This window comes from Macaca fascicularis, chromosome 7, assembly GCF_037993035.2.
Source record: "Macaca fascicularis isolate 582-1 chromosome 7, T2T-MFA8v1.1".
NCBI lineage: Eukaryota > Metazoa > Chordata > Mammalia > Primates > Cercopithecidae > Macaca > Macaca fascicularis.
The window spans coordinates 147,795,465-147,811,958 of record NC_088381.1 but is presented as its reverse complement, the minus strand read 5'-3'; the positions used below and the strand labels follow the sequence as shown (position 1 = coordinate 147,811,958).

Here is a 16,494-nt window from a genome sequence, read left to right as displayed (position 1 = left end):
AAGATGGTGTCATGCACTGGTGATGGAGGCCATGGTTAGTTGATTAGCTACAAAACTGTCACGGCATGCCACACAATGACCCTGGGCTTGTCCAGACAGAAATAAAAGATACAACAAATAATTCTATATCTGCAATAAAATTCTTTTTATGCCATCTGAAATTTGTGGAGAGGGGTGTGTTTCTCTGTCATTTCTATGTGTTTTTCTTTTCACTTTTTTCTGGCTCTTTTATCTTTTCAATTAATTACATTGTCATAAAGGGGAAAGTAAAGGCAAGTGGTCCATGCAGATATGGGGGTAAATAAAAAGAAAAGGAAATTAAAAGGAAAAATATGCATAGAAGGAGGAAGAGGAAAACACAGTATTCATTCTTTTGTACACAACTTTCTTGGATTTCGTTGGGGTTTGTTTTGTTTTGAGATAAATACTGGAGGGATATGCTGAAAGGGGAGGAATTCTAGATTAGGATGGCAAGAAAAGATTTTTTTGCCTTGTTTGATTTGTAGATCTATATATCTCTCAGTATTTGAAAATAATGATTATAATTACTCATAAAAGTATAGCAATGAGTTAAAAATAGCCATAATGATAAAAATACTAAATATGAATCAAAATAAAATAAATTGAACCACCAAAAATTCATGCGGCACAAGATGAGGTGAAACAACAAAATGTTCTTCAAATATATACAAGATATATATCTATTTATATATATACACAGGAATGTGCATATACGGATAGATATATCTGTATAATTTTTTCTTTCCACCCCTCCCAAGGATAACTGAATTATGGAGTCACCATTATAAATATGATAAAGAAATCCTAAAGAAAAATCAACATGCTTTGTTTGCCAAGTTAAAACAGTATCATGCATGTCTATGTCGGCTGATGCTGGTTAAGAATGATGGCGTGAATTTCTGTGTAAACACATGACTGATGGTAGGGGCTGTTAATCTCTGATTACATTAGTCTAATATCACTTATACTGTGTCTACATATATGGAATGACAGGCACTATATTATTTGCATATGTGCATATCATATATATACACACAGTACATATACTTGGGGCTTGTGGAAGAAAAATGTAGAATAAAAATAATAAAATAAATCCCATAAAAACTTCTCTTTTAAAACCCAATCCCTCTTTATTTATTTTTGGGGGACTTGCTTAATGACGTCATTAAGCTCACTCCTTATCTACCACTTGCATTGGCATTTGGATTCAGGAAGTTCTCATGAGTTCAGATTGAAATTCTCTCTTCAACATGTCCATCCTTTACCCTATTACCTAAAAAAGTTGTGGCCCTTGACCATACTGTATATGTGAAGTCCCCAAAAGAGTGTTGCTTTTTCACTTTACTGAGCTGTACTAATTCTTCAATCATAATAAATGAGAAATTCTGTGTCACCAAACTAAAATACTGCTCCTTGGGGTTAGTTGAATCTGTCACTGCTTGGCATAATCTTGTGTGACTTTTTTTCCATGCATATCCTTGATAAGGTGTGCTGTTCACTGAATTGGAGTGCTCCAACATCCTTAGGGTGCTGATAGTATCGTGGGCGTTTCCATTCATTGTCCTCATTGTTTCTTCCCTCCCTTTTCTTTCCCTTTATTCGTCTTATTATGTCTGTCTGTCCTAATAAACTGAACTTCTGGAAGCAATATTTCTGAAGCAAAATATTTTTGTATTTCCACCACCCATTCTAGTGCCTATATGTAATAGTAACTTAAAAGTGTTACATATAGAAGGGATTTATCAAACTTTCAGATGGAAGTATATACACTCATACATTGATTTTATGGATTCCCCTGCCTCGCTCTCCAACCTACCAAAATATCTTGGGTAATGGAGTTGGATAGAATTTTTTTCATTTTAAGTTTTTTATTATTAAATGTATTTGTTATGAAATCCATAATAGTCAATCTATGGGTCACATATATGCACACTATTCCTCAGCCTAAAATGCAAATAGCTAATTAGTAGATCTTTCCTATTCTTATATTTCTATTCTTACCCTAATTTTCAAAGCATTTCATCATTAAGGATTTTAAAAGCACACAATTGCTGCAATGACTTAAAAAATAACTTGGGTTGGGATGGAGTTGTTATAAAAAAGTGACACAACTGGCCGGGCGCAGTGGCTCACGCCTGTAATCCCAGCACTTTGGGAGGTTGAGACGGGTGGATCACGAGGTCAGGTGATAGAGACCATCCTGGCTAACACGGTGAAACCCCGTCTCTACTAAAAATACAAAAAAATTAGCCAGGCGCGGTGGCGGGCACCTGTAGTCCCGGCTACTCCAGAGGCTGAGGCAGGAGAATGGCGTAAAGCCAAGAGGCGGAGCTTGCAGTGAACCGAGATCGCGCCACTGCACTCCAGCCTTGGTGACAGCGCGAGACTCCGTCTCAAAAATAAACAAAAAAGAAAGTGACATAACTTAGTGGGTTAATAAAGACAAAAATTATCATTAATCTGGAACATTATACTCCCATGAACATACTCTATTAACTTACAGAGCAATAAAGGCAGTTGAAAAATGGATATGATTTAGCCTAGACCTAAGTATGTGAACAACTATTTGCTTTTGTGAGCATTAGACATGTATTATAACTCAAATTTTAAAATGACTGATGTCCACAGCCAATAATAATGAATTAAATTAAGTAATTTTCTATTGATATACAGTTCTCTTTCCAAAGCTAAAATGCTTGTCTTAGATTATTTCCATTATCTCTTTGGTCAAAGTGTTGAAGTGGATCTGAGCCTTTTACCAGAATTTATAGCATTTACAGACCATTGAATTTATAGTTCTGTCATACTCCAACATTCCTATGGGATTTTACTTGGACGTTTATTTTTGTACTATATTCTGAATAGCCATTGACTAATTAAATTTTAACATGATTCTATTTGCTAATGAGTTTTCATATAGAAAAATCTAAAATGAATAGTTAAATAAAGTTGACTTATTTGTAATAAAAACATTCAGGTTGCTAACTTCAAACTTGACAAAGACACTAATGACAAAATGTATTTCTATAAATAAGATTTCAAACATATTTAAGGCCAACGATCAGCACATTTACTTGTTATCTATAAATTCTGGTATAAATTTCTCTTTATCTGTCACTAGAAAATTATTATTATCTATTAACATTTCAGCTGCATTTTCTACCATGTTCCAGCAAATAAAAACTAAAATGATTTGGTGAGCTTTTAGTAACTCAGTGCCAGATTTTCAGATGATACTTCCTGAGGCATCTCAGACTGATAAAGATTAAGAATCCAGTTCCACCTGGAAAATACTAGATATGTTCTTGGTGTTATGCCAAATTTAAATTTCATTCAGTTTGGGTTGTATATTATAGTAGCGCTAACAAAGAGGAGCTAAGTAGCAGTAACACCCAAATGCAAATATGAATACTGTAGATTTGAGGAGTAAAAATACACCTGAGAACCACTCTGGGAATAGCAATTATTTTGTGATCTCATATTACTGCCATTAGTTTAAACATCTCCTTCAATCCAACCATTATGAAAGCTGTTTAGCACAGTCTTATTGATGGATGGATGTGTTTCATCTTCACTTCCTTTTACTGTCTGCCCTCTGGTGGAAGTGTTGTCCCTTGAGATTTGATCAAAAGACATTTAAGAAAAGTAAAGGCAGAAAAACTAGCTAATTGACAAACTGAAAAATGGACCCCTGGATAATGACTGGATGAATCAATTTGGTTAAGTATTGCCATGCCCACTTATCAGTATAAAAGTATTACTTTTTTTTTTTTTTTTTTTTTTGCTCTGCTCTGTGGCCTCCTGCCCCTAAGACTTTTAGAATCTTGAAACTATAAATATGTAAAATCCAGGAAGTTGATCATTTCTAATTATACAAAACCTAATCTAAGAATACATTTGTTTTCACTATTATTCTATTTCCAAAGATAGAATTCTAGGGATAGCAGCAGGGGTGAGGGAAAGAGAAGAAATGGAAAGTGAATTGTGTTATTTTCTCTGAATTGCAGAATTCATTCTCACATTTTATATTACAAATGTGAATTTACTAATGATCTTAATTGCTATTTGGCTTCCATAATCTCACGAGGGTATCCCTTTCCTAGGGGTTATTTGAGTGCTCTCCAGATCATCTGTTTTTCTTGTTGGATTCAAAGAGATAAAAAGGACAATGAAATATGAGTTTACTGCACAATTTAAGATTAATAGAAGTGCAGTTGGAAAGGAAACAGTTTATATGCAAAGAACAAATCTTTGTTCTTTGTATTAAAGTATTAAATATATACTGATTTGTTTTGTGAAGAACACAATTAACATTCATAAATCAAGAATTACAATCCAGACCTTCACCCTTAGATAGCCATTCAGATACACTTCTGAATATTTTCATTTGATGCAGATGGTTTTACTACAACGTTATTGTTTAAAGGTTCAATTCTGGGTTCTTGAAGCAAATATTCAGAAAATGTGATTGTATCTGTGACTTATAAAAGAATCTAGTTCCCGGAAAAAGGTAGGGATAGGAAAAAACAGAGAATACTACTGTTAAAAAAATGTAAGTTTTGACCAGGCACGGTGACTTATGCCTGTAATCCCAGCACTTTGGGAGACTGAAGTGGGTGGATCGCTTGAGCCCAGGAGTTTGAGACCAGCCTGGCCAACATGGCAAAACCCCGTGTCTACTAAAAATACAAAAATTAGCCAGTCTTGTTACCCAGTCTCAAAAATTTTAAAATAAATTTGTTAAAAATGTAGGTTTTGTCAGGGCAGCCCTATTATATGAAATGATAAATTTTAAATGATTCAACAGGTTTAATTGAGCTGTTAAAGGGGAAATGAAGTTAGAGATATAAAGTTCTGTTTCAAAGTAATTTAGCTGACAAATCCTAATTGAGCTGTTACTTTATGCCTTGCTCTCATGAGTTTGGATTTTTTTTTAATCTACATATTTACCAGCAAAAATATACCATGAAAATTTGACTTCCATCGGATTTGCAAGATTTCTAGACTCCTATTGACCAAACTCCAAAAATATTTACGTTGTTCGTAAATACAATAAGATTAAGCTATACCAAACCTTGGTGACCCCTAAGCACAAAAGTAAGTTCTGAGAGTGAAAGGAGACTGCTTACACCTAACTCAAAACCAGCAGTTTAAAAATCCAATTTGATTTGAAGAAAAATAAATTATTTCATTTAAAATGTGATGCTCACATGAAAATAAAAATTGAATTATGGCATACGCTAAACTACTCAAATTTATGAAAAGTGAGAGCTTCAAATGGATGTAAATTAATCAGGAAATAACCTGTAGAAGTTAAATGCCTCATAAACGGAGACAGCTAGAAAATAATAAACTTGATAGCAAAGTGAAAGAAGATAAAGTGATAAGTATGATAGAACAAGGCCAAGGAAATTAGCCAAATTTAGTGTATTTCCATCAAGCAAAAGGCCTGGAAAAATGTTTTAGAAATGGAGGCAGTGAATTAGGGTAATATAGAATTGCAAGATTGGCAATTTATGTCAAAGATATGTAAATATCACCATTATCTGTTGCTGCATGGGAAGTAGGTCCCTTCTCTTTAGGCAGTGCAAATCTTGCCCAAGAAACTGGTTTCTGATTTTAATCTGTATTGTTTTTGGAAAATGTGAAGCCTGAGGAGTTTTTTTTTCTTTTTTTGAGATGGAGTCTTGCTCTGTTGCCCAGGCTGGAGTGCAGTGGCGCGATCTTGGTTCCCTGCAACCTTTGCCTCCCGGGTTCAAGCAATTCTGTACCTCAGCCTCCCGAGTAGCTGGGATTACGGGCGTTCGCCACCACGCCTGGCTAATTTTTTTGTATTTTTAGTAGAGACAGGGTTTCACCATCTTGGCCAGGCTGGTCTTGAACTCCTGAGGAGATATTTCTTATGTGATGAAAAAGAGAGCTTGATAGCTCCAAGAAGGTGATCCCCATTAGTGGAAATCAGGTCCTCTGGGCAAACCTCTTCTCTCTCTGCATTACTAGAAATATCTACCTACTTCTTATATTAAATATACCTCTGATGTATTTCCCTGTATATCCCAATCACTCACCAGGAACACTTTATGGAGCAAATAAAATTAGAAAAATGCAATGCTCATTCTAAATGTGATGAGTTGAATAATCACAGGGGGAGGAAATCAATATCAGTCTCCTAGAGCTACATGTTCGCTCTTTCAGGGTAGGGGTTCTGTCACTCACTTTATCTCCTCTCATGTTCCCTTACAGAACATAACAGATTGTTTTAAAAACTGGATCTCCCCACCCACCCCATGTTATTCAAGAAATGTTGGTGTTGAATTTCTGTCCTCTGCTTTTGAATCAGAGAAAATACCTGTGTGGCCTCTAGAAAACCAATGGATTTAGTTTGGGGCCATTCAGGTTTAGGCTGTTCAAGTCTCATAACAAATAGCGATATATACCTATAAGTGGGGCAGCTATAGGCTGGAGGATCTGAAGCTGAGATCTGGAAAAGCCCACTGCCTTATTATGGAGGTTGCTATGGAGATGACTTTCTGAGGCAGGGTGAGTAGTTGAGGAAAGATGGTGATAGTATTTCAGAATCACCAAGTCTCAATGTTGACAAGCCTTAAAACCTACAGATTTGATAAACATTGCTGCATATAAAGATATCACTGCTAAGAAAGGAAGAAAACCACTTGGGAGGTCAAAGCGAGAGGGTTTCTTGAGGCCTGGAGCTCAAGACCAGCCTGAGCAACATGATGAGAATCCCATTTGTACAGAAAATAAAGCAAATTAGCTGGTATAGTGGTGCATGTAGTCCTAGCTACTTGGGAAGCTCAGGCAGGAGGACCACTTGAGCCCGGGAGTTTGAGGCTGCAGTGAGCTATAAACACGCCACTGCACTCCAGCCTAGGCGACCTTATCTCAAAAAAAAAAAAAATAAAAAAAAAAAAAATAAAAGAGAGATAAATAAAGCCTAGATTTCTTAAAGTGTTTGCCACAAAACAAGTTAATTTAATGTACATCTTGAGGATTGTGACCTATTAAGATATGAACCCTTAATATCTAGCACATGCTTAACATATACAGTTGACCCTCAAAAATAGCTGTTGAATCGAATTACGCTAGGAGTTAGATAGCAAAACTATTCTACTCTCTGACAGCTAATTTCTAAAAAAATAAACAAAACAGAGGAAGGACTCAAATCTAGAGATATATTGTATCCTGCCTGAGTGCTCATAAATATTTATTGAATGAATGAATAAATTAATGAAAACATGGCACCCGAGTTCTGGTATAGTTGGGATATATCTGCCCTTTTAGGGTACATGTTGCATGTATGGCTATGTGCTCACATAGCACATACAAATTATTATTACCTAAAAATCTGAAAAAAACCCGACCAGATCACATTTTACTTTCCCTCCACACAGCTGAGCTCCCAGTGGAACAGATTATACTCCAGAATGGAAGCCCCATCATATTAATGATATGTCCCTGTGTCATACTAAGGGTGTGAACCCACAGAACTTCCTGGATCCAATGCCACTTGCAAGAAACCAAAGCAGTCAGACTTCAACAGATTTGAAATCTTATAAATCATTTAGGGGTCAGAAATGGAAGATTTTTATTTTTATTAGATTATTTTTTTCATGAAGCTTAAATTTTCTAGAATTAGCAAAAGAGAATTTTTAATGGCTTTCCTTTTCTTAAAAGGAAAAAAATCTGAAAGCAATGCAGAAAATAACAAGAAAATTCTATTTATTCTAGTCTTTGCAGAAATAAGATCCTGGCCCAACTCCAGCTGTTAATTCTATTAAACATACACAGAAATTCGATGATATCTGTTCTCTATTATATACATATAAATGTTTAACTTATAGTAAGTCTCAAAACAGACAACTGGGAAAAGTTGATAGGAAATAATCAGGGACTGCAATTGCCTGCTGGACATTATCTCATATATAGCTCACTATAAAGAAAGACCATAAAACATCAAAATGTATCTGGGTCCAAATGGGGAACACATTGAAGCTTCTGATTGCTAAAGTCTTCTCAACTTTAGCACAGTAGATACATTTTGAAGCATCACAGCTGTTGACATGGCATGGTACAGTACTAATTTTGTGTTTACTATATTGTTGCACAAGTTTTCTAGACACACAGTTAACAAAATTAGTATAAAGATAATACCATGTTAACTGCTGTTGAAATCCCATGGAAAAAATATATATATACATATATTTTTGGTTCTCTTAGCTCAGAACAATTCGTGAGTTTTAAGTGACATTTACCAATCTTTATGGCTCCACTTACCAATCTTTAAGCTCCTCCATGGGTTCGTCCTTTCTTGATGTCATTCCAACATACATTTCCTCATGTTCCCACCCTCTGTGAATTTCATAGCTGCCACTGGCTGATACACATTTGCCCCTGCAGTGGTAAATCTAGGCATCTGCTTGCCCAATGTTAAGTCATATACCACGACTTTTTTCTTAGCGATCAAGAGACTGACTCAAAATTTTTGTAGGATCTTATTGCTCCTTCCATGGGATTTGATGCTTTCATTGATATAGTATTTATATATGTATACTTATACATATATAGATATAAAAATATACACACATTAACACACTATAATCTATATATAAAAACATGTATAATCACATATATGTATGTATTGTTTTTTGCAAAAGAAAAAAGAAAGCAAGCAAAACAAGACTGACCTGACCTACCTGTACTTGGCTCACATTCAACGAAGTCTTCATCATCACTTGAACATTCAGCAGATGAAACAAGATCATCTGATGTTGGCTGTTTATGTCAAAGAGAAAATAGTGGGGTAGGGGAAGAGAGAGAAGAGAGAGAGATAGATAAGGAAACTAATGAACAAAGACATCAAAGATTTATCACTGTGTCCCATCTCCCATCATTATGATTATTATTCTAAAGAAGGGCATACTGTAGGATGGAGAATTCTTAACTACTGTGTGGCTGAGAATGACTTTGGGTCTAGACCATCTAGGGGTGTCTTCCGTAGAGCTGGGTGACCCAAGGTGGTTCCAGCAGACTTAAGCCTAACCCATCCCCATAAATGACATTGCACAGCCTTACTTCATTCTGATTTTGAGTTCTGAGAATCAGAAGGACAGGAGAAGGGCTGTTGTAAAGGATGGACAATGTAAGAGTACAAAGCAACACAAAGTCACTGTGACTTTGAGAGAGTTTCAATCCTTATGGTGTGTGGTCTCAAGTGTATGCAGGGGTAGTTGTGCATCTATAGGCTGGGATAATTAATGAATGCTGTGGAATGCATTCTCTTCAGGAACAGCATAGTGGCTTTTATCATTCATGTAATTGCTGCAATAGTCGAGTTAGTAATGTGGACCAGTAGCATGATACCACACAAAAGTCCCTGAACACAGGTAAGGCTGTTCCTGAAGAGAGCAAAAACAGTTTTGACTGCAATAATAGTAGTTCAACTTGAAGCACCTTTTAAATTCTGAGTCTTGCAGAAACTCCCCAATCCCAGGGAATCTATTACAAGAAATATAGGAGACCGAGTATCAGCTATGAGAAGAGCCCTCCATAGAGTAAGTGAGATGACTGCTTTCTGCATTTGGTACATATTGCATGCGCAATAAATATTGAACGAATGAATCTACGCAGATCTCATGCAAAAAACAAACATTTGGCCTATGATATGCTTAAGAGGACTCAATATATTATAGTTCAATAATGCTCATTTATTTCCCCTTCTTGATGTTACTAATATTTACTGACTTGTCGATCTTCCAATTCCCAAATGTACTAAAGTCTGGATCCAAATTCAAGAGGAAGAGGTAATAAACCATTTCCCTTCCACTGAGCAATTACTACAAGCTAGATGCTGTCCTAGACATACATACACATACATACACATATATATATATACACTTTTTAGTTATAGTTATTAATTAGACACAATTCTCACAACCATCTTTTGGGACAGGGATGACTATCATATGCTCAATTAGAATTGCAGTTAGACAGGTTAAGTGAGTTGCTGAAAGACATACAGCTAGTAAAAACACAAAGTGGAAATTCCAATAAATACATCTTAGTCAAATTCTGTGTTTGTGGCTTGCAATAGCCTTCTTTATACCTGGTCTTACATTATGGACAGAATTATGTCCCCTTAAAATTCATATGTTGAAGTCCTACTCCCTCAGAATGTGACTGTATTTGGATACAAAGCCTTAAAGAGGTAATGAAGTTAAAATGAAGCCTTAGGATGAGCCCTAATCCAATATGACTTTTGTCCCTCTAAAAAGAGGGGATTAGGGCACAGACATACACAGTAGGAGGAAGGCCATATAAAGACACTAGACGATAGTCATCTATAAGCCAAGGAGAGAGTTCTGAGAAGACACTAATTCTGCTGACACCTTTATTTCAGGCTTCTAGGCTCCAGAATTTCAAGGAAATAAATTTCTATTGTTTAAGCCACCTGGTCTGGGATGTTTTGTAATGGCAGTCCTAATAAATGAATACATATGGCAGCCTTTCTACTCAGGATTTCCAGAAAACATCCTTTTCTTAAATAGAAATCCTAGGTACAGAACAACTGTAAACAGCAAAGAATTGGAAAACCCACATTAGATAATTCATTGATTTAATGAACAATGGCAGAGAAGTGTCCTACACAACAATATTGATGTTTATTCTACATCTGAAAGGGGGATAGTTCAAACCTTGCTCCTCAAGGTTAGCAGAAAAAATGAAGTTTTAAAAAAAATCTTATTTAAGTTACAGGATACATGTGCAGAATGTGCAGGTTTGTTACATAGGTAAATGGGTACGATGGTGGTTTGCTGCATCTATCAACCCATCACCTAGGTATTAAGCCCCACGTGCATTAGCTGTTTATTCTGATGCTCGTCCTCCCCACACCGAAAAAAGAATTTTTAAACATACTTAAAAAAAAAACACACTACTGAATTGTTCATTTCAGTTCCAGCAACTGAAACTGGTAGTTACATCCTGGGGGACTGTTATTTGTGTTAGAGACATGGTAAGCATATTCCCTTGGTGTTTCCTGCTGAGAGGCGGCCCTATAATAGCTCCACTTCTAGTTACTTAGGGAAAGGAGATGGTAAGTGGGAAAAGTGTTAGCTGTTCAAATAAATAAGGCAATTATAAGAGCAAAACACTATTTTGGAAGGACCAAAATCATTGTTTAGCAGTTTTTAAGTATGCGTTCTTCATAGGGGCAATGTCTCCCACCAAAGGCAGGAAAGGTTGGTTTGGGCTGGGGGAGAATCTTAAATATTACAATGGTTTGTGACCCTCCAAAAGGCCACAGTTACATAAATGAATATATAGTATATCTTTGGAATTGAAACTTTTTTGGAAAAGGGCAATTAGGGGGAAAACTTATCTGAAAAAACTCCTTAGGGTGGTGGTAATAGAGAGGTTGAGAAGACAATGCTAAAGCGCGTTCAACTGGAAATCGTTAATGATTTAACTGTAAGGGCCTTACAGAATGGCCCAGTAGGGCTTTGGTCCCTAGTACTGAGTGAAAGCTGGTGACTTAATGAAAATCTAATGAGCTCCTTTCAAGAACTGAAAGCCTGGCAATAAAGTTTAAAGGCGAGGCCGGGCGCGGTGGCTCAAGCCTGTAATCCCAGCACTTTGGGAGGCCGAGACGGGCGGATCATGAGGTCAGGAGATCGAGACCATCCTGGCTAACACGGTGAAACCCCGTCTCTACTAAAAAATACAAAAAACTAGCCGGGCGAGGTGGCAGGAGCCTGTAGTCCCAGCTACTCGGGAGGCTGAGGCAGGAGAATGGCGTAAACCCGGGAGGCAGAGCTTGCAGTGAGCTGAGATCCGGCCACTGCACTCCAGCCTGGGCGACACAGCGAGACTCCGTCTCAAAAAAAATAAAAAATAAAAAATAAAGGCCATTGAACAAATGTATAAAAACAATGCATAACTTCAGTAGAAACCAAAACATACATTAACATAATATTAGTTGAATCTTTAACTCAAAGGAGACATCTTCATTTGCATGGGCCAAAAGAAAAAATGTAATTTTTTTTTCTTCAGAAAAAGGAGTAGACTCTGAGGTTGAAAAGATTCTGACTGCCTTCCTCTCAGCTTCCTTGGTTTTCTCTCATACTATTAAGTTTCTCTCCCCTGTGGTTTAGGTGACACCATACCCAGCCCCACTCTCCCACCCCTTCTCCACCTCCAATTCCATCCCAAGAATGGGCCCCTAATCCCCACTGCAGACCCCACACATCATCTTTCACTTTCTGACCCCCTTTTCCCACCTTTAACCCTCTCTATGCTCCACTTTGCCCAAAGATCTGTTTTCTGCTGATCTTTTATATGAGTACATATGAATACAGTGTTCTTCCTAGGCAATAGAACCACATTTTACCAGTAGCTCCTAGCAATGGTGCCCAGACTCAAAGGAGTTTAAAGGGGAAATGATCCAGCAGTGTGTCATAAAAATGGGCCTAGCCCTAGACATAGCACAATTGTGAATCCCAACTTCTCCACTTAGATTCAGAAGATGACCTGAGATGTGTGTGTGTGTGTGTGTGTGTGTACACACTTCACTTCGTTTCTTTACTAAGTAACTAAATCAGTTAATCAACATCAGCTTCTTAATCAAAGTAATTCCAAGCCTGATAGTCACTCCTAATTTAAATAAATTTGGTATCTGCCTATGTGCTCTATTTGTTATGATTTACCCCACATTAGAAGTGTTCTTTGTTGCTGACAACTCATTACTTCCATTTTATGGTACACATACTATTTCTAGTTGCACCTGCCATGAGGCGTGATAAGGAAAAAATGTACTCATAAAGAGCTTAAACAATCATTCAAAGGTGATCTGTTTTCAGTGGCTGTGAATCTAGACAATCTGTGTGGGTCTTATATGAATTCAGTTCCTTCCTTTCTGTCCCTCAGACCTCACCATTACCACTTAGAGGTACAGCCAACTGAAACTCCCAAAGCAATTACAAACATCTCAGTCCCTCTTTGCCTGTTTTGGTAACCAATGTTTTCCTAGAGAACCCGGCATGCAACATTGGCCACACCTGCCATAGAACACTGTGTAGTATGGAAAGACTTCCTCTGCCAGAGGCCTTAATTTGCAAAAAGGTTTAGAATCAGGAATGCTACACTTAGACTTTTTAAAAACTACTCCTGTCCCTAACATCTAGAAAATCCAAACATTACAAACCAAGGATTTCGGATGATATGAGCAGCTTAAGATCATATCCTAAATTAATGGCAATTGGATTCAAAGATACTTTCAGAAAACCCAGGGCTTTCTTTAAACACTTTTTGTTGTTGTTGTTGTTGTTGTAGTTGTTTTGGTTTTTTCAGTCTGTGTTCTATTTCAGATGTAAGCAAATGCAGGATCTGAGGCTGAACCTTGAAAGAAAAGACACACTTTGATTGCTTTCCATGGCTTGTAAAACAGGTTTCATGTTGCAGATATACTCAGACTCAGAATAGAATTGCTACGAGTAGAACAAATCTGTGGACCTCTGCCTTTTAATAAAATGTTGTAGCCTTAGGCTAAATGTGTGTGTATTTTCCCATAATCACAACCATTGTCTGTAATTACTGTTAATTACTTAGAAGAAAGAGCAGTGAGTATGCCTGCAAAGAAACAGATATCTGGACTATCTAGAATCATGCCTACTAATAACATTTATCATTTAATAAACACTGGCTACATTTAGGCTTTGCGCTGAGCTGTTAATTCATATTAATTTAGCACTCACAGTAACCAAGGGTATACACACTCATAGTGAATTATTTTTAACTGCCCACCATCCATGCTCCTTCAGGAAACAGTATTGCTTTAGGAAACTCTTCTGTGCATAGTTACGTTGGGAATGTTTATCAAGGTGCCTTCAATGTCATCTTCAGATTTTTTCCCCTCACAATGATTGTCTAAAGCTCTCATGACTTTCAATGGCTACACTTAAAGTGTTCGCATATGATGGTTCCCCTATGTCAAATACCAATATTCTCTAAGTTATCCAAGGAAGAATTTTTAAAAAAATCTATGACCACCAACAAACCAAATAATTTTCACAGTGGTTGGGCTGCTAGATTTACTGTCAGTGGTATATGTCATCAAGGTGCTTTTTTCATTCATTCATTACTTTAAGGAATCTTTTTCAAATACCTATGTGTCAAGCACGTTAACAGTTATAAGGGATAAAGCTATAGATAAGACACAGTTCCTCTGTTCTGGGAATTCACAGTCTCTGATGAGACAGGCAAGTAAACAGGCAAACTTGACATAGTAAACCGAATGCTCTGTCAAGAGGAAGCGTTAATGTGCGAAGGGAGGAGACGGCAAGAAAGCAGAGAGCGTGTGGGAAATGAGTCCTGAGGGACAGGCAGTGGTGAGATGGGGAAGAAGTGAGGACAGTGGGCTGGAGAAGAAGGGCATTTCAGGTGAAACAGTATTTGCAAAGGCTTAGAGATCTAAAACATGGTTTATTTGTATACCCACTAGTAGTACAGGATGACTGGAGGGAAGGGATGGACTAGAAAGAGTGTGACCACTACTTGAGCTATGTTGTTCTTGAAAACTTAGATAATGAGCATATATTTAATGTCATGCCCTATCAGACTTCTCTCCTTCCCCCATTCCCTGCATCTCACCAGTGTCATCTGTCCCATTCTATAAACACACGGTTTATAGAACGTAGTGCATGAGTATGACTGCAATGCAATTTCACAGTGCATATTAAGCACCTTACCTTGCTTTCTCACGGGGAGAAAAATATTGCTCTGCCCCTATATATTAGCCAAGTCCTATATTAAAAACAATAATTCATACTACTACATGTTAAAATATGTATTTCATATTTTTAATCCACGTGTTGAAATTACTTTGTTCTGTGTTAGGACTCATAAAACTAAAGATAGGTATTATAATAACTTTCAATAAAATATCTCTCTGGCAGGAGCCCTATATATTCCTTTCCTGGAAGATTTTTTATTGCATTTATGTTCTTTTTCCCCCCCTAACAATGTTTATTGAAATTACCTTAGAATAAAGCTGGGACAGAAGAAAGCTCAGAACTCCGTCCACCCAAGTAAATTTATGGGTGTATTTACCTTCCAGTTCCCTAAGTTTCACAAATCTGACATATTTTCCTCCAGTGAGTTATTGCTTCTATAATCATTGGCTTATAATTATGTACTCAGAAGAGTTTTACCCTTTCTCGGCAGTGGTTCTACACTGTTCTTTATTATTAATCCATGATTGGGCATGAGAAAAGTGTCTACTGCTGTGAGCTGTGATCAGAACTGCTCAAGACCGTTTCACTTTGTCCCCTCCTTACTGCCCAACTGCTTTTGTAACTTCAAATTCCACCCTTCAGCTCTTCATTTTACACTGGTAATAGGCTAATCATTTTGAAAATAATCATTTTTCCCCACCCATCTCCTTGGGAGCACGGTTATTTGAGATTAAGTATGAGATAAAATAAGTCCTGCCACAGAACAGCTTTATGAAATTATAAATAACACACTCAAGAATGATGATCTCCTTTCTTCCAGTGAAAAAGGAAAAGGGAAAGGCCCATAAATATTCTGAAGCCCCACAGAAAACAGCCATACATCTCTGCAGCTGCTCCATGCTAAAAAGAATTAAATTCCTTTAAATCCTTGCTGTTTTAGTTCTTTCCCCTCTATCCCTTCATTCCGAGATGGAGTTGGAGCTCTGAATATCTCAGATGAGAGAGGACCCATCTAGCTTCATTCTGAATGTTCATTCTCTATTTAAATACAAGTTGCCCGAGAGTTCTTCAATTAACTAATACCCATTGACTCTAAGCCTATAACCTTGAATGAGATTTGAAAAGTTTGACCATTTTTTCAAAGGTATCTATTAAGATTTTCTTTACTAAATTGTTGCCAACACACAGTCTCATCTTTGATCAGTGCTAACACCCAAACACACAACTGGATGATTTTTTTTTCTTTGAGACAGGGTGTCTCTCAGTCACCTAGGCTGGAGTGTAGGGGCGTAATCATGGCTCACTTCAGACTCGACCTCCTTGGGCTTAAGTGATTGTCCTGCCTCAGTCTCCTGAGTATCTAGGACTACAGGTACCTGCCACCACACCTGAATAATTTATTTATTTTTATTTTTTTGTAGAGACAGGGTCTTGCCATGTTGCCAAGGCTGGTCTCTAACTCCTGGGCTGAAGTGAGTCACCCACCTTGGCCTCCCAAAGTGCTGGGACTACAGGCATGAGCCACCATGTATGGTCAATGATTTTTATATTTAACCAAAAACAGAAAAAACACAGAGCTTGGGCAAGCTTGTTAGAAGTCATTATCTCCCTGTCTCTCTCATCCCTCTCACTGAATCCAAGCCCAATACAGAAACAACCTCAAAATGTGGTATGATTTTATGACTGTGATACCTATACTCTTATTTTATTCTGATTAAACCCATTT

At 37.2% G+C, this 16,494-nt stretch overlaps 1 protein-coding gene across 50 annotated transcripts in view; it reads right to left on the bottom strand.

The window, feature by feature from the left end:
* NRXN3 (neurexin 3) overlaps positions 1-16,494 on the bottom strand; it is a 1,719,470-nt gene that overhangs the window by 49,493 nt on the left and 1,653,483 nt on the right. For 26 of the 50 annotated variants that reach the window (XR_010588584.2, XR_010588585.2, XM_005561918.5 and 23 more), the window contains one exon: positions 8,727-8,814. Coding sequence is in view for 46 of the 50 variants with exons in the window: in XM_005561918.5 (XP_005561975.3) it covers positions 8,727-8,814 (88 nt within the window). In the remaining 4 variants the exon portion in view is untranslated. The remainder of the gene's footprint in view (positions 1-8,726; positions 8,815-16,494) is intronic. The other 24 variants (XR_010588583.2, XR_010588582.2, XM_065549146.2 and 21 more) reach the window with 1 other exon arrangement.